General features: G+C 37.1%; 1 protein-coding gene across 1 annotated transcript in view; it reads right to left on the reverse strand.

Moving 5' to 3' along the window:
• Nucleotides 1-827: 827 nt before the first annotated feature.
• The window catches only part of macrod1 (mono-ADP ribosylhydrolase 1), a 61,063-nt gene continuing 37,575 nt past the window's right edge, over nt 828-24,315 (reverse strand). The window contains exons 4-10 of the mRNA XM_079630798.1: nt 19,910-19,939; nt 13,886-14,002; nt 8,136-8,257; nt 6,392-6,422; nt 5,263-5,336; nt 2,624-2,705; nt 828-1,686 (exon numbers count right to left, since the gene is read on the reverse strand). Coding sequence (XP_079486924.1) covers nt 1,661-1,686; nt 2,624-2,705; nt 5,263-5,336; nt 6,392-6,422; nt 8,136-8,257; nt 13,886-14,002; nt 19,910-19,939 — 482 coding nt within the window. The 3' untranslated portion in view covers nt 828-1,660. The remainder of the gene's footprint in view (nt 1,687-2,623; nt 2,706-5,262; nt 5,337-6,391; nt 6,423-8,135; nt 8,258-13,885; nt 14,003-19,909; nt 19,940-24,315) is intronic.

Below are 24,315 nucleotides of genomic sequence, written 5' to 3' on the forward strand. Positions count from 1 at the left end.
AACGAGAGAGAGAGACACACACGATAGGATCATTGAAAACGAGCACACAAGGGCATGGGAGAGAGAGATAAGGGGAGAGAGCAGCAAAAAAGAGAAGAGGAGCTCTCATCTCGCTGTGGTTCTGCTGCTGGCGTATAAGATGCACTCCAGTGTAATCGTCACTGAAGGGTTACTATTTCAGCAGCGGCCCCACACTGGCTGCTTTCACTGTGCCAGTACAGCAAATTAAATAACACTTTACTAAGAGGGCTAGAGAGAGGGACAGAGCTGGATTGCAAGAGGGAGGAAAGGAAGAGAGAAGTGCTGATGGGACGGTGATGAAGTCTGGATTTAGGATAATTACTCTGCTGAGCTCTTCCTCCCTCTCTCTCTCTCTCGCGCTCCCTTTTTTCTCCTCCGCTCTCATTATTTGGAGAAGCTTGCCTGATGACAGTATCTGAGCTGCCTGTCGCTTATTAAAAAAATGAAAATTGCTTCAGATGAGTTTATTAAACTCTCTCTCTCTCTCTCTCTCTCTCTCTTTTCATCTGCCTCCCTCACTCTCTCCTTTCTTTCACAGATACAGCAGCATGTTGAGATGAAAGGATACTCATCTTTTTTTGGAACGGGCTATGAAAGATGCTCGAATCGTACGATACGAGTGGGGAAAAAAATGTTGCATAACAATTAGGAGTTCTCCTTTAACGAGGAATTTGACAAAATCAATCTGCATTAATATTTCAAAATATTTCATTTGTTCTAAATCCATTTGCTGACATTATACTATTAACTTGAAGGCTTGCGGTGTAATTAATGAAAGTTGCATTAAGAGCGGCCCCAGCCATTAGTTCAGAGAGTGGAGTTGACTTTAATGAGGGTCTTTTATCATAGAGGAAGACAGAAAGTACATTGAAGAAGTACAAATAGTGCACTTTCATTATAGGTTAAGTGTTACAACCATTGACATACTCTTTTGGTTTCTTTGATTGCCTTAATTCAATTTTTATTTACCGTAACTCTATGAACAATATTCATGTAGGATATCTTCTATAATTTAAACGTTAATGCAGTGCAAATCATATAATTACAGGGAATTGTTCCTGGAAGGATTAATAATGAGAATATGGCATATTTGAGACATGCACAGGTATTCTGAAATTAACTGGAGAAAAAAAAAATAGAATATTATATAAAGCTGTTTTTTTGTGTTTCACCTAAAAATTACAATTCAATAATCATTTACTCATCCTCATGTCGTTCCAAACACGCATACATTTTTTTCTTCAACTGAACACAAATTACGATATTTTGAAGAACACTGGGGTTCAAACAGAATTGGACCCCATTGACTTGTTTGACCCCAAACAACAACAACAACAAAACAAGGAAGAAATGGATACATGAGTGAGCAAACGACAGAATTTGAAATGTTGTGTGAACTACCATAAGCATACATTGTTATCATCAATATGAACACAAATCCAATAGCAGTATGACTCCCAACTTAAAGCAGATACCAATCACAGAAATCCAAGTAGCACAGGTTTGGTGATATGAATAAATCAGGTGGTGTCAGGCAGCTGTTGTTGTTGCTAGTAGGGGCTGCATCAGGTAAAAGCGAGACAGTGATGTGGCGGAGAAGCCGGTGTTGTGGCGTTTCCACAGCAACTATGACATCCTCTCATAATTTGCTCTTTGGCGGTGAACCTGGAGGTGAAAAACAGGGTCTAATAGAGCACACATACACACAGCATCAGACATCTACAAGAACACTAATGCTCGGAGGGTTCAGCCACTGTGTGAGATCTCAATAACACCATATCATAACTGTGATTATTAGAGCAAGGTTCGTCATGCAACATGTTACACATAAAAAAGGTGCAAATAAGTCAATATGTTTGGGGATGTTAAAACTGAGTAATATGAAATACTCAATTAGTCAGTGTGCTGATTTTTAATTAATTTCTTTTAACAATGTAAACACTGCATCCTTTAAAAATGCTAATGTAGTCAGTGTTAGTTTGTTATCAGTGCAGGCTACACACGTAGAGCTATCACATAAGAATAACTTTAAACTGCACTAGTTTGTACTCTGTGTCCCAGAACACAGGAAAAAACAAACACAAATACATTGGCGTCACTGTCAGGAATAACAATTACCTGTCTTCTCACTGAGGGAGGGATTGATGGATTTGATGGTGAAAAATAATTTTGATTCTTTTGATTTTTGAAATGTATATGTAAACTGGGAAAACTTTGTTTAGAAGGAATTAACATTATCAAGGGTCATTATGAAATGTAATAATTGTAAATGTCACCGAACTCAAATCAATGTTAAAACAAAGTGAAAATGGCACCGTAAAGAATAATGTTTGTGTGTGTGTGTGTTGTCCTGGAAAACCCTACATAGTGGGAACAAAATGTCCCCACAAAGATTGTAATACCAGTAATATGTGGAGACACAGAAAGTTTTCTGTGATGGTATGTTTATGGTTATGGGATAGAATATACAGTTTGTACAGTATACAATTATTATGTCCCCATAAAACATGGAAACCCAACATTTTGTGTGTGTGTGTGTGTGTGTGTGTGTGTGTGTGTGTGTGTGTGTGTGTGTGTGTGTGTGTGTGTGTGTGAGACAGACCTCGTGGGAAGTATGCAGACAACATTGTTTCGTAGAGCTCTTTGTCAGACTTCAGAAACACACAGAAGATGACCCGGTCCAGCTGACAACAGATGAAAACAACAGAAAAAGAGAAAAGAAATAAAAAATAAATGACCATAGAGAATATAACTTTTGAGCTGGTTTTGCTACTGCACAGCAGAAGCATACAGTACTACACAGACACAACTCAGAAAAGCATAGCCGTATTAATACATCACAATCTTCACCCAAATGAAACTACTCTTTTATCCTTACCACACACTCTAAAGCTATAGAAGGAATTCCTGAGTATAGAGTTTAAGAATGGAATAAAAGTGGCGGATTCCCAGAGAAAATCAAAGAAACCTGCACATCTTCCCCTGCAAGTGCATTTCTGTGAAAGAGTTTATTTCGCTTGTTGTTATAACCTGAAATATGCGTCAATTCTTTTTTTCTGCGGTATGAATTTAACTTTGGTATTGAATATTCCATATAACTGATAAATAATGTTAATTTATCCTGTTCACAGATTTGGACTTGTAGCCTCTCAGTCTAGTGTGAAGAGAGGGTCTGCTGAAAAAGAGCACTTCGGTTAGCATACTTTTAATGTCTGAGTCTTTCTAGCCGGAGAGGCGCCGTGCCAATGACCTAACTGTCCTTGACAGAACACCAGCACCAGTCCCAAATGCTTCATGGCAAGCAACAACATAAAAAGAATACATTGAGATCCGTGCCAGCATCCCAGAACCTCCATTTCCATGACAACAGTGGTGAGGGCAGGTGGGCTGTTCCTGCTTCTAATCATGTTCCTGTAACACATCATTGCATCCAGCTAGCACTCCTACTCTGCCACTGAAATCTCTCTCACTCTCATTTTTCTCTCTTTGGTGTCTAGCATTGTCTTTTTTCCATTCCATTTTGCCAAATGTCACTCTCTCTCTCTCTGGCTCACTCATGCTGGGTCGCTTTGTCTGTCTGATTAAGATTCAAAATGAAGCTTTAACATTATGAACATGCACATGTAGTGAACTATAGAAAAGAGGAGGTTAAGTTTTCCCATTCGATGTTGACATGGTTTCTGGGTTAAAAGCACATGAAAAACCATTTACCATACACTATCAACAAGAAAATATTACCATCATTTTTGTTTATATTAACATACTATTCATGTTAAACCAAAATCATATTAAAGTCTTATCAATTTTAAGGTTTTAAAAATGTTTCAGATGCAACAAAAATTCTATTTTGTGTAGCTTTTATTTGTTACTACTATAATTTTGGCTATTATTATTATTAACCGTAGCCATCTTTTGGAACCATGAGTCATCAGTAAACATTGCATGTGTCATGAAGGTTACAGACATGGAGGAGCACATTTAATTTGACTAAGCTAAGTGTTTACTAAAAAAACGACTCACTCACATTTCATCATTTCAAGTTAAAGTTGATTCAGACATGAGTGGTTGTCCAAGTGGGCGAGCTTTTTAGGCTGTAATTAATTAGTCCGCCCATTTCCACCGGCCTGATGCATTCAGGTCGATTTTCAGACCGGCTGCGATCATAATAGTTGGGTGTTATCATACTGACAGAGTAATCAGCCAATCACAGCGACGTGGAGGCACCACCTTCTTATTTTTTCAGTTACCCCTAACATTCACTGTTAAAAACCATGGCTTTCTGCATCAAAATTATTTTCTGTGGTATGAATTTAACTTTTAATATTCCATATAACTGATAAATAATGTTCATTTATTCACAGATTTTGACTGGTACCTCCTCAAAGAAAAAGATTTGATCCACATAATGCCATTTTAAAAATACTGAAAATATAAATATTATAATATAAAAAAAAAAAAATTATCTTTTATTCTCTACTATTCTCTCGATGCGTATGGAAAGTGGAGGGGTTAGCAAGCACCAAAGCGCTGGTTAATTAGTGTGCTGTAATTAGAGTGTGTCTGTCATTTTGTATATCTGTAGCGTAAAAGAAGGCGAGAGCGAGTAAACACGCGGTGCAGAGTGAGATGAAAGCTCAGGACAGGAGAGACACATCAGTGAGAGATGAGAGAGGGGGGAAAAGACAGATGTGACCAGGATAAAGCGAGAGAGAGAGAGAGAGAGAGAGAGATGGAGAGAGAGGAGAGATAGAGATAGAGAGAGAGAGAGAGAGGAGAAGAGAGAGAGAGAGAGAGAGAGAGAGAGAGAGAGAGAGAGAGAGAGAGAGAGAGAGAGAGAGAGAGAGAGAGAGAGAGAGAGAGAGAGAGAGAGGGGCACCGCAGTTTGGGATGTGCAGAAGTTTTGTCAAAGACATCCTGATGGCTCATTTCCTGTTAAATTTACTCTGGACTCACATTTACTCACAGGGGCCAGAGATTGTGTCAATTCATTTGTGATTTTTTTGTATTTTGTACTGTTCTGCAAAGCTCCGTTAGGAACCAATTAAAACTGAGGTTGTGTGTGTGTGTGTGTGTGTGTGTGTGTGTGTTGTGTGTGTGTGCGAGCGCATGCTGACTCAGAAAAGTAAGTCCCTAGCAGCCACCATCTGTTTGCCACGGCGTGCTCCTCATCGAACAATAACAACAATGGCAAGAAAAGAACACCAACAGGGAAATGAGAGAGAGAGAGACACACACACACACCTTCTCGTGGTTTTGCTCTAGGTATTCTCTCACTGTTCTCAGGGCAACTTCGACTGCTTGTTCAGGCGGGTATCCTGCACCACACACATCATCCAACACAATACACATCAGATTTACACTAGGTCTTTCAATCAATTCAAATGTTAAATCACGACATAAAAAAGGGCTTTAAATTGCAATATGCTGATTGACTGATGACAATATCACAACTGTATCCAAATAAGATCATTCAAAGACATTACATAAATGTGGCAGAGGAAAGCACTGAATAAACTACATAAGGGTGATTTTTTTTTTTTTTTTTTGCTTTTAAACGTTGGGCGTACACATACAGACGTCTTTGGCAATCGCATCTTGCCATTTTTCAGCGTCACATAGAAGTTAATTTTATTGTGTTATTTTCATTATAATGAATCACGCTCAATTGATGCATTAAACTGACAGCCCAAACCCAGTAAATCCAACAGAGCAACACAACCTTATATTATCACGGATACACACATTACTTTGAATGATGCACGGCACCATATTTTCTGCATGAAGACTTGAAAACGATTTACTGATGGTGGTTGTTTTCAAACTGAAGCTGCTTGCTGGGTTCATTTTTGAGTTTAATCTTAACACGTATAGCTAAGAAGGGGGATTATAATCACAGTGACATGCTCTCGCACCTAATCTCTCCTAATCTGACCGTCTAATCCCAGCCTTAATCTGGAAATCCCTCACACTACTGCAAGTGATATCCACTCCCGGAATTCCTAAAATGAGTTTCCTACTAAACAAACAACCACAAATAAAAACACATGCATAAGCACAGAGGTCACAACATAGCCGAGGTTCATAAACGTACCATTTATTCGGTTAGATAGAGCACCATAAACACAGGGAATGAAGTTGATGTTATTCATTGATGTTAGCTCATAAATGCGGTTAATGAACGATTATAGGTTTTAATAATAAATGAGGCTATTGAAGACTCTAAATCAACCAACCTGTAATCAATTACACACAGTCATTTATAGACTATGAATATAAAGGACATATAAATATAAATAATTGATGTGAGACAAAACAATTAAAGATGAAAAGTAAACATTGATTAAGAGAAACCGCTGTAATTTGAGCCTACCGTATACTCCAGTAGAGATGCAGGGGAAAGCCTAGACATCAACATCAAAGAGACATAAAAATAAATCACGACTTGAATCTTATATAATTAAAAATGTGAAAAATTAGTTTTCTTATCTACAAACTACTAAACGCTTCTCTAAATAAATGTGTTGTATTAAGAAATTAAGGTTTACAAAGCACTTACTCTTGGACCTATTAGTACAAAACCACAACAAAAACAGCTTTTACAAGGGAGGTTGAAAGTAAACTGATTAATTACAACCCATTAAAGATACAATCCTTTACTAATGACAAACGAGCCACTTGTGCCCCAGAATTAAGGACCTTAGAAACAAAAGCTTTAATTTAAACCAAATGGACCGAGTCACAGTGAACTGTTGCTGCTTTTAAAAGCATATTCTGCTAAGGAATGTCTTGCAAACCCCAGCACGTATTGATATAGTACTTTGAAATCAATTAAGGGAATGAAAATTCTGTCATTTACTCACCCTCATGTTCTTCAAAACTTTGGATTACTTTATTTCTATTTCAAAAGGAGCTACTGTACACTGCTGAACGTCCTACCACTTTTCCATGCAATATAAGTGAATGGATTTGGGGGATGTTGGGCAAAATATAATAAAATAAGACCTTTGTATTCGTTTCATTCTGTTTCAAAGCTATCAGAAGACATGTCGTGATATAATGGATTACTTTTAATGACACTTCAAAGGTAATTTTTTTTAGCTTAATTATCATCTGTCTCGGTTACATTTTTATTTAATCTTTTTTTTAGCACAACAAAATTTTTTATGTCCCATGAAAAAAATGATGGGTTAAAATTACTATTGTTGTCACTGCGTCAATAACGTTTTTCGGTAATTGAAATAAAGCTAAAATAAAATATAAATATGGATGTAAAAAATCTGAAATGTTGGCAACTAACTGAAATAATTAAGTGGAAGTACTAAAATTACTAAAACGAAAATAAATTACAGAGATATATAAAAAATATTTATACAAAAACTAATACAAATGACTACAGCACATAAAATTACTAAAACAAACTAAAATTAAAATGTAAAATAAAAGTTAGATAAAAAAATATAAATAAATACTTTAATTTCCATATAAAAATAATACAAGTATTAATAACACTGGGAATGACATGAGGGCGAGTTAATGATGAGAGAACTTTTATTTTTTAGATAAAGTACTCTGAATAGTACACTTAAAGGTCTTTTTTTAAAGCAAAAACCAGTTACATAAAGATAAACAGGAAGTCCTCATAATTATGATACTGCAAAAACCGCTTGCTCCTTTTTGAGAACCTTAACAATAGATCTTAGCTGTGCCTGTGAGTATTTTTATCCTTGCTGGTGCACTGTGTTAAAATCTTTTATATATGCAGTAACCTGTCTTCAATAAATCATTCCCCGAAAGAAATAAAGCTGAAACGGCTCTCAACTGTTTTAGTAGATTCATATAAAAAATGTTAGGGCACGGTGGAGTGCGAGTTATCTGCTGTGTTATGACGGGACTGCTGGCATTTTGATTCTTGTACCGTGACGCAGCCGTGAGGTATGAGTGATACAGGGTGAGAGTTTAACATGTTAACAGTATGTACCTGAGTTTATGTGCATGCCGCGTGTTAGGATCGAGACTGCGGTAGCCCGTTAATATTGCATACAAGTAGTTATATCACTGCCAAGACATGAAGTCTGAATCTGTTATGAGTGTGTGTGTGTGTGTGTGACCCTCACCACAGTCCGCAGGTGGTTCTTAGTTGCTGTGTGCAGACAGTTATAATAACAGTTTCTCAGTGCTTGTTCCTCTCTCTCCCCCACTGAATCGTGCACTATCGGCCCCACGGTGTGAATAACATCTGTGAAACAGAGAGATACAGCCAAAAACAGAGAGAAGTCGTACAAAAATATCAGAAAATATGTGAATGTGTTTAATAACTTCAACTTTCTGTCTGAATCCCACCCGTTTATCTATCTATGTCCCTAAAACACAAAAATGTTTATGATACACTGTCATTCAAAAGTTTGGGATCAGTAGGGTTTTTTCTCTCCAAAAATGTATACTTTTGTTCAGCAAATGACAAATTAAATTGATCAGAAGGGACCATGAATACATTTATAAAGCCATTACAGGAATACATTACATTTTAAAATATATTCAAATAGGAAACAGTTATTTAAAAGGCACGGTAGGTGATTTGTTTTCAAATCTTATGGGGATCTTATAGGGGATCTTATGCTTTCAAAGCTAGCTCGCTATAGTTAGCCTCTCTGAAAATTGCCTTCCCTACCTTTAAATTGTAATAATACTTCACAACATTAATGTTTTTAATTGCATTTTCGATCAAATAAATGCTGCCTTGGCGAGCATAAAATACTTCTTTAAAACATCGTACTGATCCCAAATTTGTGAACAGTAGCATATATTTGAAATATGCAATTATTATCTTAAAGTGCATTTGCTCTTGTAATTTTAGTTATTCTGTTTAGTCCACACATCTGTGCAGTTTGATGTACTGATACTCTTGATACTGATGTTATATTAAAACTAATAATTTACCTAAATATATGGATCTACCTTTTTAAGTGATTTAAAAAAGGGTTACAGTGGCAATTTGAGCATATTCTGGTATTATAGTAAATAAAAATGAATCATTTCTCTTAGTCCTGTTAAAAGTTAAAACAAATGTAAAATATATTAAAGGGCTATACATTATGCATTTTAAAATTTCCATTAATTAGTGGTATCGGTATATCAGTATCAGCGATATTGGCCTTGGTGACTTATAGAAATAACTGATGGCTTTTGGAAGGGTCTTTTGGCTTGTTTCTTCTCAGGACATGATGATACAACATCGAAAAATCTCTTTGCAGTAACTGCTGTGCCGATAGGCGCTGTCAACAGCTGAGTTGATGAGCATTGAGAGTGTTTAGTCCTTTCTACACCCCACATTTACCATGGAAACCACAGTTTCTGCCAAAATACCCAAGTGACTGCAATTGTTATAAATAACTAATATAGTAAGATAAATAAATAAGACGGTAAATACAAATGGAATCCGCAGGATTTAGCAATCCTTTTACTAGCATTGATTACTGTAATAACTATAGTAATTGTTGGCATTTTCTATGGTTTCCAGCTACATGATGTCCATAAGCGTAACAGGAAACAGCTGAAAGCATCAAAATAAATGATGTTTGATTACTTTTATTTGTTCTAAAGTAAAATTTGTTTTAAAAAGAAAAATGTAGGATGTGCATGTTCAAATGTTTAATTGAAATGCAGTTTTCTTAAGTCTACAAAAGAATAATGATTGTTATTCATATAATAATATAAAAACGGCCTCTATGGCAATTGTCAATACAGCAAGTGCGATTCTTTACATGCTTTTGTAAGGTCTTTTTTGTAAGAAAAAAGGTGATGAACCCCTGATGTGTCATTACTTATTTCTAGACTTTTGATTAGACGTATTCACTTATACCAACTACACTTTCTGTTTGAGGTTCCCATTTCTGCCATCTGTCTGTTTCTCGATTACTAAAGACCCACTTGTTTCCATCCTGCACCCTCTCATCTCAATTTCCTGTTTCCTCCTCCCATTGACACTCAGCTCAACCAGACGGCAGGTCCGTTTCCCTTGTCCTCCTTTTCCATCTACCTTCTGTCTAAAACATTCATCCATCTGTCCTCTCAATGTCTTATGTCCTTGTGTGTCACGTCTGTGGCATGTCCTCAATCCTTCCCCTTTGCCCCGCTTGTCTTTTGGACGTCCAGCATCCCTCCGTCAGTTCCACTCCCACTCCTCTTTCCCTCATCCATCCGCCCCCCGACACCTCTCTGCGCTGTGTGCTGTCCGGCTGCGTTTATTTACCGCTGCACTCTGCAGTGTTTACAGCATCGATCCACCTCTGTTTGTTTAGTCCAGCAGCACCATCATACATCAAGTCAGGCAGAGACATTACTCACACACAAACACACACACACCTAGACGCTCGCATATGAAGTGCAAAGGGAAACAATGGACAGGGAAAAAAAAACTGAGAACAGTGGGCATATGTTTGACTGGAAGTACAGTGTCACAAAGTGTTGTCATGTTTGTGGCACGGCATGAACTGCTAAAGCGGGTGTAGAAGGAAGAGAGAGAGGATGACATAATCACCGCAGACACAGGTGCAGCTGGAGGTTAAAGCAAACTACAGAAAACTGCCGGGAGGTTTAGATATCACACTGCTCAACTCCCTCTGTCGCTCCTGTTTGCTCTCTAAAACAAACACACACAAGCGCACTTACAACAGAGTGAGCGGCGAAGAAATTATCATTTTCTACAGATTTCAGATGTTTACGATAGAGCATAATGTAGATTCGGGACCTTGTGGATGGATGGATGGATGGATGGATGGATGGATGGATGGATGGATGGATGGATGGATGGATGGATGGATGGATGGATGGATGGATGGATGGATGGATGGATGGATGGATGGATGGATGGATGGATGGATGGATGGATGGATGGATGGATGATTATTTATGTACCGTATTTCAATACTTTTTGTGGCTTTTTGCTTTAATATATGCTGGGTCACAGTGTGGTCGTACAGCTTGTCTTCTAAAGCATTTTATTTCACCATAACTTTCTGATCTGCTCATCAGAAAACATACCGTTCTCTCTCTCCCCACGCAGCTTCCAAACCAAAACCTGACAAGACCCATAACGTATCGACGAATCTACTCCAAACTTGCTATTATCAGGCACTAAATCACTCCTCTGTTTGTTCCCCCTCTTTCCCGCCTTCCTCCTGCCTGCTCGCCTTTCTCTTTCCTCTTCTCCCTCCCTTTCAGTGAAAGATTTCCTGTCTTTCTGCTACCAAGTCTAACTGTTCACTCATCCAGACCAAACCTGTCTCCTGTCTCATGCACAAAGGGAGGCCCAGGTCTATCCCACCAACCTCCCTGGAGAAAAAGTCAGTGTGCACAGCTATATCCCCATTCTGCAGCAGGGGAGCAGGTGCGTTTACTTAAAAAAAAGACAGCTGGCTAAGACGGTGCAAGAGATCTACTTATCATCTGAATGAGCCGAAGGTGTTCGACTCACTTTTTGTGTTTCACCCCTTTTTCTCAAATTCAAATCAGCTTGACAGCTAAGTTACAATATACCCGTAGTCACCAGCCGATCAAGCACGACGGCCCGCACAATAGATCCCTCTCCTTTCACCTTGGCTTTCATGCGACTGGTTTAGACAAGAAAAAGCTGTGATTTTAAAGAAAGTTGCTGCTCAAAATTGATTTGAGATAACAGCCTTAATTTTAGGTCATTGTAAACCTACACTGTATTTCATTGGATTGTTTAATAAACATAATTAAATAATTGAACCTTGTTATTCATCCAGTCTATGAGCAAAAGACGGACGAGGCGAGAGAGAAAGGGATTAGTTAAATAACAGGAGAGAAGGGTGGGTGTTCGATTGGCCTGTGTGGATTTTAATTAGTGTTAATTGGCCACAGAGGGAAATGAAGGCTCAGAAAGAGTGTGTGTATGTGTGTGTATTGATAAATATGCTACTCTCTTCTCTTTCTCCCCCCTAGCAATGGTTGTTTTGTATGGTTGGGTCCCTAGTCAAGGCTGTATTGGTACACAGGTGGACTTAGGGACTGACAGGATCTGCAGATTCTGCCTTTCATTCACCAATGAGATCCACTGGGTTTCTAGTTCACCCCCCTCAACCCAGGCAGAGTATGTATTATTACCATACCTCTGTTTTACTATAAGACACAAACATACACTCCCCTATTCTCATCCAAAAAGCAACAGATGTGCGAGCACATGTGCAAACTACAGCTCAGCCAGTCAAAACATGACAATGCTCTATACAAACACACAAATCTCAGATTTTATTTAGGGGCTTTAGCCTGTAATTATAGATGCTTTCTATTACTATCACGCAATTGAGGTTCAAGCTGAAGTATGTAATTTCTTCACCACCGAATGGAACTGCAAAAACAAATATTGTTTTCAAAAAAGGTTTTCAAAGACGCCCACATCAGTCCTTGATTGAACAAACTGACAGCCCCGCCCCAACTCGCGCCATTGGTAGAGTCAGTATTTTTTGTGTACGACTAGACGGGTAGTTCAAAACAACTGGGCTACAGAGACAAAAGAAATAACCTATGAATAGCTTATTTATAGCTTATCCTGTCTTTCCATATTAAGACAGGATAGACAAAATATTTTAAACCTGAAAAATATACATACTTCAGGTTTAAGGGTTAAAAATAAATTAATTCTAAGCATTAAACGTTTGCACTTTACTCGTTTTGCTAAGGACATGATTGACATCTTAAATCTTCCAGCATGTTGAGGAGAGCTTTGCTATCACTTTTTCAAACAATCAGAATCTAGTAGATGATATAATAAAAATACTGTAGATTTACACTGAAGGAGTGACCTGACACTTGGGGATTGGCTGAAAATCCAAGCATTTGTGGCAGCCAGTTTTGCATAGACAAATTTGAACCTGCACCGCCATGATGCTCTCTACCCACAGACAGAAACCTGAACATTTTCATTTAGAAATGTTACATTTTAATAGCTCACAAATCACAAATAGTCCAAACACCTGTTCGTACATAACTTATAATCCGATCAGTGTGCGGTGCACGCAGTCAGACACAGACACTAATTTCAGTCCTACAATTACTGCTGATATTTACTGTTCTACTCCCCGCAGTTCAGTACAGTACAGAAGGAGAGAGATGAGAAGAACAAACACAAAGTTGGAGAGAAAAATCAACTAAAGACTACGTAAAATCTAACAGAGCATAGCCTGGAGTGTAAGGCAAATCATTGGTGTGTATCTGTGTGTGTTTGTGTGTGTGTGTTGGGGGTGGCTTGAGAATCAGCAGCGTGTGCATCTCTGTCTCTGAACAGCAAGGTACGGTGGGGGGGGATCATAAATTAGACAAGGAAATTACTGCTAAGTGTGCGAATAAATTAAAGTGCGCTTGCTTCTGTAAACACTGTCTGACTACATAATTACTGAACACTCTCTGGAAGAGTGAAAGAGAGGGAGGGAGATGGATCGGGGGGAGGGAGGGAGGGAGAGTGATAGGCAAAAAGGTTTGCGTTGATGGTTTATTCATTTATTCATTCGGCAGCGTGCAACATGTACGCAACCGTTTGACATTTCGCTAGAGAGGTTGCACAACACCTGCTTCCTATCCTAAGATGGGAAATATAAAGCCTCGCAAAAGTCAAAATCAAGTATAATTTAGTTTCTACAAAAGTACTGTGCTGACTTTGATGCAATCAAGCGTAAACATGAGCCCGGTTTGCTCTTTCCCTTATCCATTTAGCATACTGGAAGAAATGTTTAATTCTAACAAATGATTCTGAATTCATCATCCTATTCCAGAGAGCTCAAACCATTTCAGAACGATGTTTATATGGCATTAGTGTGATGTTCAGTTTGTTTCATTAGCAACTCACATTTTGCAGGCAGGCCGTAGGCCCCGGTGATCTTGACCTCCCCCGTTTCGCAGCCGTTCAGAGTGGCACATTCCTTCTTCAACAGAGGACCAGCCCCACGATGAATGGCACCATCCACTAAAGGGGAATATATGTACACACATACATATTCATATATATATACACATACATGCACAACAGTTATTTCTGTCAGCTATAGATCTAGCATTTTGCACACTTAATTAGATCAGATAAAGTAGTGCGGTAAGGTTACATTTATTAGAATGAATTATAACATTTATTTAAAATAATTACTGAGAGACAGATACATGCATATATATATATATATATATATATATATATATATATATATATATATATATATATATATATATATATATATATATATATATATATACACACAATACATGTAAAACAAATAGTAAAATATAAAACATACAATATATTATAAATTTAAATTTACTTTCATTTAATTTTTAAAACATTTTAAGCATAAAAACACCGGTAACACTTTACATTAATTTAGTTAACATGAACTAAGAATTAACACTAATTTTACAGCATATATTTATCATAATTAAGATCAAAAGTTGTATCTGTTAACATTACTTAATGCACTAACATGTGAACTAACATGTGAACTAACATGAACATTTTTATTAACAAAGGACAATAAATGCTTTAAAAACACATTGCTCATTGTTAGTTCATGTTAGTTAATGAATAAACTAATGTTAACAAATGACAACTTATTGTAAAGTGTTACCAAATCACCTGCCACCTCTCAATCTCAGGAAGCTGTATATGATGGGCCTTTTCTAAAAATGTCATCCCATGACAAATATTGTGCAGTTTGGGATCGACACAGCTTACCCCACTTTAATGCTGATAAACCCAACCCCCATTTATCATTTGAGGACACAGAAAAATCTGATTTCTCATAGCACTAAGGGCAGCAATTTGAGGGCCATAACAGTTTTACTCAAGGGTTTTCAGCGCTCTGGCACTTTTGCTGATATGTGCTCAGAATCTGCAGGAGCGAGAGATAGAGTGATAAAAAGATAGAAAGATAGGGAATATATACCGAGAAATACCAGAGAGTGAAATGGAGAGAAAGATGAGGAAAACACAGAGAGAGACGGAGGGACAGATGGAGGGAAGTTGTACTCAGGGCTTTGGAGTGGAGGAAAGGAGGATGTGAGGAAGGAATAGGGGAAAAGATGTGAATGTGGTGACGAGGTTCGCCTTTTGGGAATAGCTTGCTTTCCTGTGTAATTGCAACATGCATGCACACACACTTTTTATATTACACAGACATCTTGTTAGCAGGTACTAATTAGCTTTTTGCTCACCTGACGGGGTTTGTGACACGGAGAAAAATACATATATATATAGGATATTTTCCTATATTGTATACACTGTTTTTTTTCAGCTCTCGGTCATGTGCTCCTAGCATTTAATCCCACGCAACACCTACATGCACGCAAACATGCATGCATCGGCTCCACACACACAACATTTCTGCGTACTAAAGCATTCATTAACATTTATTCTCAATTTCCTATCAAATTAGTTTGGTCTGAACTGGTCAGCAAATGTTATCGAAACACACCCTCTTATTGGCTGAGCTGGTCACCATGGTAGCCATTAGTAGGAGCATTTGATTGGATCTGGCACATCTGCTTGCCCATGTCACAAATCCCTCGACACCAAAGCACTATCTCTCTAAACACTTGCCTGTCGTTCTGGGTTTTAAACCAGAATACCAACATTCCACTCAGTGCCAAGTGGAGAACATAACACACATTTTCACTCAAAAAAATAAAACAATCAATCAATACTTATCCATGTGTAGCTTTCCAGGTTGCTAAAAAACAGACAAACATTTTTAAAAGGGAGCCATATGCCAAAATGCAACATTACACCACAAACACAACAAAACCCCCAAAGAGACTCTAATGTCACTGTGTCCTTCTGTACAATCTGGAGCTTTCTCAGCTCTGAGCTTCAGGACTGATGTCTCCTACTGTAATGAACAGAACATTTTGATCGCCTATAGTTATATGTGCCATTTCCAAGTATGATCCATCTGACCGTGAAACTAGGAAATCCAGCATGAATTATTCTCATCACTCACTCGCAGACTCTCTTCCTTATTTCTTTTTCCATTAGTGTCTTCCTTTGACTTCCTGTCTAGTACACAGCGAAGAAACACTTTTATTAATCAGTATTTTTTCTTGTTTTCCAGTAAAAATATAAAACCACATTTAAACATACATTGTGTAAGATAATAAGACTTGTTTATAAAGTTTAAATGTTTTTACCACAATTAATATTTAATGAATAAAGTATAAAGAATAAAAGACAAAATTAATTGCCAACGCGACAAGAAAAATAAGCCTGATTCAAGACATTCTCTGAAAACCAGCCTTATTATACACATTATCGTATTATATTGTTATAATATCATTTTGCTTCTTAAAACTAGATTTCAGAGACTATATCTTGCATTTAGGCTTATTTAACTTTACTGGCAAATAGATTTACTTCTTGTAATCAAATAAACTTCAAAAACATTCTCTTCTAGTCTAGACATTTTTGTTTTAAGGATGTTTATATTATTACTGAAAAAAGAAAAGCCCAGAATACTTAATAGACTTTTTGCAGTGCATCAGAAATGCTGACCAAGAATAAATGGTTCTACAGTTTGAAAAACAGTATCCGAAACAAAGTATATACCACTAAACGACTTCCTAACTCATCCGTGCTTTTCTTTATTCTCTTCTGTTGTTTTAAACACATCCTCTTGTTTTTGCCCTCTCAGCTTTAGTGCTTTTCCTGTTTTAAACACCAACAGGCAGAGACTCACCCCTCATCTCTCTCTCTCTGCATGCAATGCTCTGAGGCTGTGTCCTCCCTGATGTAAAGTTTGTCCCTGCCTAATTATCACCCAGGTTTGCCTTAACAAACCTCAGGAGTGGAGCCAACAAAAAGAGAGGGAGAGAGTGTGAGCCTGAGGAAGGCGATGTGTTTGCGTACTGCCGACAGAAATAGAGAGAAAAGAGGTGTTAGAGTGTTAGGGAGTGAGGAGAAGAGGTGATGGGGTAGGGCAGTGAGACAGAAGGATGAGTGCGGAGTAAAACAGAGAGAAAGAAAGGGACATGGAAGACATGCAGAGGCACGAACTGACAGGGAGGTTTAAATTGAGGGAGGTGAAGGTCAGGCCTAAATCAATCGCTTTTGCCATTTGTGTTTGAGTAACTACAGAAAAAAAACCCAGGTCAATATACAGCAGTGCGCACTTCTGAATTTGTGTTTGTGTGTGTGAGACGTGGTTCTGATGAGTAGGATTCTCAAGTGCAGATTTATCACTAGTATTGATTAGCTAACGGGTAGGCACTTAACACGGGCAGAGAGCAAGAACGGCGCACGCTTACAATCGACACGCATGCATATGCGTAAATACTGAGTCAACAGTTGGACATTTCTGTTCATTTGCATAGCACTCTACTATCGTAAATTATATACCTAAGATCTTGCAATGCACTTTCAAAATGCACACGCACCTCTTACAAAGACTGTACACGACCGATTTGTAAACCACCGTTCAAAAGTTTGGGGGTGATACGATTCTTTGGTAACACTTTACAATAAGGTCTCATTTGATAACATTAATTAGTACAAACTTACATAAACTAACACTATGCAGTATATTTTTACAGCATTGATTATCAATTGTTAATGTTAGTAACTAAACATGTCTTCAGTGTCACATGATCCTTCAGAAATCATTCTAATATCCTGATTTGGTGCTCAAGAAACATTATTATCAATGTTGAAAACGGTTGTGCTGCTTAATATTTTTGTGGAAACTGTGATCCATTATATATTTTACTTTTGAATACGGTTCTGAGATTGTTCACCCTCACGTCTTTCCGAACCTGTATTACTTTCTTTCTTCTGAGGAGCACAAAATAAGATATTCTAAAGAGAGCGCAGGAGTCTAAACAGCATTGGGCTCAATTGATTTTTTTTTTTTTTACTGAATGGGGAAAAGGAAAATTTTTCAAAATATATTTTTGTGTATTTGGAGCAACATGAGGATGAGTAAATGATGAGAGAATTGTAATTTGGATGAACTCTCTCTTTAATTCTGTCAAGACGGTTTAGCAGCAAGTCTGGTGGAAACGTGTGTGCTGATGTTAGATAGCTACTGTTGCTATTTCAGGTTAGAGGTGATTTCACACAGTGCACCGTCTATTGGAAAAAACAGTTGTTACATGTTACACACTCGTTATTTAGAACCTCCCGGGAGCAGGAACATTACAGGCCCGTAACTAATGACTAAACATGCAACTCTGAGATAATTGCAGATGTAGTTACTGATCCTCAGGAGAAACCTACTTATGTGATGGGCTGTAGTTTATATGTTGGATGTTAAACAATGTCAATATTGCCCTTTTACCACAGTACTATCATGATTTTTTTTTACTATCAATGTAAAATACATTGAATTACCATCGGACCATATCCAGATACCTTTGCAGCTTGGTACTTTTTGTTGTAGTCCCCTTAAATTTGAGTTAAGACTTAAAGGGGTGGTAAAATGCCCTTTTCACAAAATGTACAATAAATCTCTGATGTCCCCAAAGTGTGTGTGTGAAGTTTTAGCACTAAATACATCACAGATATTTTTATTTGGCATGTTAAAGTTGTCACTTTTTGAGGGTTTGCAAAAACGCACCGTTTTGTGCCTGGCCCTTTAAATGCAAATGACCTGCTGCAGAGGGCGGGGTTTCAAGAGCTCATGTGTGTTAGCAGCTGCGATTACCTCACCCAGACACACTAAAATGACAGAAACTGTTCTGCCTTTAATGTTAAAACGGAGTCAGACAAAGATGGAGAGACTCAATAAGAAGTGGAACAACATGTAGAAGCAACAGGACGTCTCTGAATGGTTAGTTGATGAATTTATGTTGCTGATGTGGAGTTAACTATCTTCAATTAGCATATTCTGTCATGGTAATCTATAAATCGCTCGTATAGGAACTGTTGTGAGATGCACACAGAGTGACTTTCTATTGCATGTGAAAAGATGGATGCTAAAATTTGAGCTGACTCACATATACAACAACTTTTCCTCTTCTCAACATGGACTGCGTGTTCCCGGGGGCGGGGTTTATGTACATTTTAGGGTTGGTGATGTCACTAACCCGGGAGGAGTGTCGTGTAGTCCCTACCAGCCGTTTTTTGTAGTCCTTTACTTTAAAAGCAAATATCTTCCTTTGCTTTGAACTTTGAGCATTGTAACTTTGCAGATGTTATTTATGCTCAAACAGCAACATTTCACACTAACTAAAGTTAGAAAACTGAAATCATACTCAACCACCCCTTTAACTGTTTGTGCAGCTGCAATGCCAAAGAGCTCATTGTTTGATGAATATTTGAACGTACAGATAGAAGGCAGGAATTTGAAGGCTTTACTGTATTTCTGAGAAAATCTACCGTCTTGTCAGATCCAAGTACTTTTTAATACATCACAGTGAGCAAACAGTTTTGAAAAAGCACAGTCTCTCTTTAATTTCTCCATTATATTCAGAATCTGCTGATGAATTGTTTTTCTCTTGTCGATGTTTGTGGGCGCGTGTGTGTGTGTGTGTTCTATCAGGGCAGCTCTATCAGAGATGGTTTAAGAGTTTAGCGCTCATTTCTTCTCACTGGGTCTCTAATCGCTCTTTTGCTCCTCAAATAGCGTCTCTGTTCTCACTCACGGGGCTTTCAGAGATTGTCTGTTCAAATTCAGAAAAGTGCAAAGCCTCAGGCTGACAACAGCTCCCATCACACACACGTTCTCACTCTCTCACCTTTGTTTCCACCTGCTGATTCTCACTTGCTCTCTTTCACCTTCTAATTCCTCTCACCTCGCTGATGCTTCTCTCCTTTAATGTCTTTTCCCTCTTGAGCGGTCTCTACATTTGTCTCATTCAGCCTCTGAAAAAAAGGGGGAAAAAAGAATTGACTCACCTCCTCCTCCACCCAGAAGTGTCTTGTTAGCTGAAACGACAAAAAGAAAACGGGGGACTCTTCAGGGAAGATGTCAAGAGACATTACAGCAAACAGTGACTTAAAAGGAAGTAATACCTTACTGGTGACTGACAATACAAATTTAATCAGAGGGGAAAAGTTCAAGGACAAGAATTAAAGAACCTCAACTCAATTTAAAAACTCCAAATTAAAACACTGTTCAAAGGTTTGGGGCCGGTAAGATTTTTAATTGTTTTAGAATAGACTATTGATTAAAAATACAATAAGATAAGTACGAATATGGCATATTACAATTTAAAATATATTTCAATATATATAAAAAAAATTCTGTTTATTCCTGTGATGCAAAGTTGAATTTTCAACAACATTACTCCAGTCTTCAGTGTCACATGATTATTCAGAAATCATTATAATATGCTGATTTGCTGCTCAAGAAATCTTTAATATTATTAGATGTTAAAACAGTTTTGCTGCTTCATTTTTTTCTGGAAAAGTATTATTATAATTTTTCCAGAATTCTTTGATCAATAGAAAAATAATTTATTTAATATAGAAATGTCTTAATGCACCCTTGCTGAATAAAACAATTTCTTTAAAAATATAATATCTACTGTATACAGTATGACAATGGAGATTGTCCACTATCTGAAGAAGCCGGTTTAAAAGGGTCATAAATATTTATTGACTTTTTTTGTAGAGCTCAGCGGACTATGAAATCATACTGTACCTTTAAGAACTAAAACCATTAAAATAAAATAAAACATAAGAATACAAAACATTAAATGTTATACTGTATAAATAAATCAATTAAATTACAAAAATGTAATGTACAGATGTGCCTTATGGCCCTTTCATATTTCTGCTTGATTAGGAAGTCGTGACCTGGTCATCCAATGTGCTAATTGACATTTGCACCAATACAGTAAAAAGCAGGGTCCTGAACCATGTGTCATAGGTGAAACGAAAGACAATTTTGCAAATTAAACTTGTAGATAAAGAGCTGCTTTTTCCATTACGAGACATGAATGATAGAAAATATACTGCTAAATATTTTTGTCTATCAGTTTTAAATCTCCACAAAAAGGAAAAGTTGCCTCTGTTCACATCAGACCATGTTGCACAGATTTGAGTTCAAGTACGAGGCTGTCGCACAACAAAGCAGAAGTGAAACAACATTGTTTCATGATCAGACAGTAAAGCTAAAACACAAATGAGCAATAAGATTGCTGATTATTTTTTCCCATTTAAAATTCATTACACCTCTGCACATGGACATTAAACTGCATGATAAGTGACGAGCTTATGAGCCAACAAATAATTTACCAGATGGAGTTAATGTAAGCCCAGACAAACACATTTTTTCAAATGAATAGACACAGCCACAGAAAAAAGCACAAACACATACACACACGCACAATTTAGATAGACTGACAAACAGAAAACAGTATGGAGAGAGAGGTAACCATAGCAACCCCAAAGCCCAAAGGTTTGTTACTGAAACCTAGTTAATTACACAGGGAGGGCAAAGGAGGAGAGACGGAGACAGACGAGATGAGAGAGACAGGAGAGACGGAGCAGGAAAGATGTAATTTGCAAGTGGAGGCCCTTTTCTTTCCTGTCTGTCAGAGGTGGAAAAAACTACAAGTGAGAAGGAAAAAGGGATCAGATATGCACGAGGAGGGACAGAGAGCAAAACAGTGGGAGAGAGAATGAGCGAAGGCTGTAAGTTGATGATACCCCAGGGAGAGAGATTTACCATCTGCTTAAACCCTGTGTGCGGTGTCTTACCCAGGGGAAGGGTGACAGTAGTACCGTAGAGATGATGATGTTCGCACACACCACACACACACACACACACACAGCTCTGTGAGGCATATTGACATGATGAGATTGTATGCGGGAATGTGTTCACAAAATGCAATCTTCTTATTCAGAACTGTAACAATTCCTTTCAGGCAGGATGAAATGGATCTGCGATGAAAACAATGTGCATGAACATCAATACAGAGGTTGGGATTGTAAACAAAAATACTGCGCTGATTCTTAGTGTCAATTCGACTCTGCACAGCAAAGCACACAGCAAGAGGCAATATACGCCAATGACGAAAGTTTACGGGCGGATTAGGATCACAGAGAGGGATTACAAAAAAGAAAAACAAAAGGATGAATAGTTGAGAACAAAAAAAAAGTTCAACAGAAGGTTGGGGGGTGAGAGGAGGGACGGACGTGGATGAGAGGCAGAGAGAGGCAAAGATAAAAGCTGGGCGGTAAATGGATCAAAAATGTGCAACAACAGGTACAAAAACTACATAAATGAAAAGATGAAAAGAACAAAAGAGAAAAGGTCTTTTTTCTTCAAAAACAGCACAGCATGAGTTTGCATCATTTACATTTCTTTTTTGTATTTTATAATAAATGCATTAATAAGAAGAGCTGACAGAAAAGTTCCAGCTCATATTTTTCATCTATCCATCTATCCATCTATCTATCTATCTATCTATCTATCTATCTATCTATCTATCTATCTATCTATCTATCTATCTATCTATCTATCTATCTATCTATCTGTGTATATATCAGAGGCATGCAGTGGTCTTCTGAAATTAGGCAATGTCCTCAGTTTTTTTTATGTTTTTTTTGTGTGTATTTTTTTAAATATATAAATAAATCAAATTTAAAGGTTACACTTAATGTTGTCACATTTTTCCTGATTAAATAAATATTACTTTACATTACATAAAAAATTAAAAAAGGATACCAAATACAATTCTATTTTTAATTTGTATTCATGTTCCATTTATTAAAACCAAGTATAAATCTCATAAAGTTAGAGTTAAGCATTTGAGTATTTATTCCAAAATAATAACTAAAGGCAGTAACAACTTTTTTTATTTTTTTACTAAATCTTAAGCTGTTCTTTTTAATAGTCAACTAATTTTCGGAACATCAGTCATCAAGCGTATAGTAAACACTGGTCACTGACATGAAGATGTATAGGGTAAGAAAAATGATTTTCATAGTGTATGATTGCAACAGATTTGGTGTGAAAATAAATCATAAAAAAAATATTTTGTTTAAAAATATTATAAATGTATGAGGTGGCAAGGTGGACCTTTTAGGCAAGGCACACACAGTATGTTTTTTTTTTTACCACACAGTGTAAAAGGCTCACCAGCGTGGGGCAAAAGGCACAAAGTATTACACATACTTAAGCTAAAATATGTGTTTAATAACACCACCAGAAATGCTGGGTTGTTTTAACCCAATTTTGGGACAAATATGGACAAACCCTAACGTTGGATCAAAAATGAAATTTAAAAATGTAACCCAATGGCTGGATTTGTCCATATTTGACCCAAAATTGGGTTAAAACAACCCAGCATTTTTTAGAGTGAACATTTAATTAATAGCCTACTTCAAAACAATCACTTGAGCAAAGTTTGTACCGTTTTCTGTTTAAAAAATAATTAATTTTTATTCAATAAATATATTATTATTAAAATATTAATAAAAATATATATAAAAAATTAAATAAAAAATTATTTGAAAAAGTAAAGATTTTAAAAGCATTGGAGATTTCATAATGTAGCTAATATAGATTTACAGTAACAATAAATATATTATATGATTAATATATTTTTTTAAATATAATGGTTTCATTATAAAGATGGGGATTATCAAGGTGGACACCCACATTAATATATGATATTTATCTAACCATGTCATGTCAACAAATGGAAAAGTCAGCCAGTTTTTTATTATCATATTAATTATTGTGCCTTTTGCCCCAACAGCAGGGGCGCCTTTTACCCCAAATACCATACTTTTACATATTCTTCCAGTATTGAAACACTGTTGCTTTAATTACCTTGAACAAAACTGAAAATCATTAAGAAGACATTTGTCTCAAAATAGATTAATACTTTTTGCGATTATCATCTTCTACTTAAATCTACAACATTTTAAAAAGAAAACATAACATATTAGATCAAATTAGCACAGAATCAACTTTGCGTTGCTGCCCGCGATCACATCAAGGATCAGCAAAATTTCCACATGCATCTTGAAAAACGGATGTTTTGGAAAGTGCTGTGGCAAGTTGTGCAATCTAATTTAGAGAAAAATCAAATCAAATGCACCTTTTACCCCGGTGCGCCTGTGGCCCCATTGTATATAGGCCATAGCCTAATTTCCCCAAGCTGATTGCTCACTAAAAAAAAACCCAGTCATCATGTTTTTAGGCCATTTCAAGTTTGATTTTGACTTGGCAAAGTGGTGATATCTAAATGGCTGAGCTGTTTACTTACTTTTTAATTAGTCTTCCTATTGACCCAATCCTTTTGTTCATTCAGACTGATTTGCAAACGCGGACCGTGCACGAAAAC

This window comes from Phoxinus phoxinus (assembly GCF_949152265.1).
Source record: "Phoxinus phoxinus genome assembly, chromosome: 12".
NCBI classification, from domain to species: Eukaryota; Metazoa; Chordata; class Actinopteri; order Cypriniformes; family Leuciscidae; genus Phoxinus; species Phoxinus phoxinus.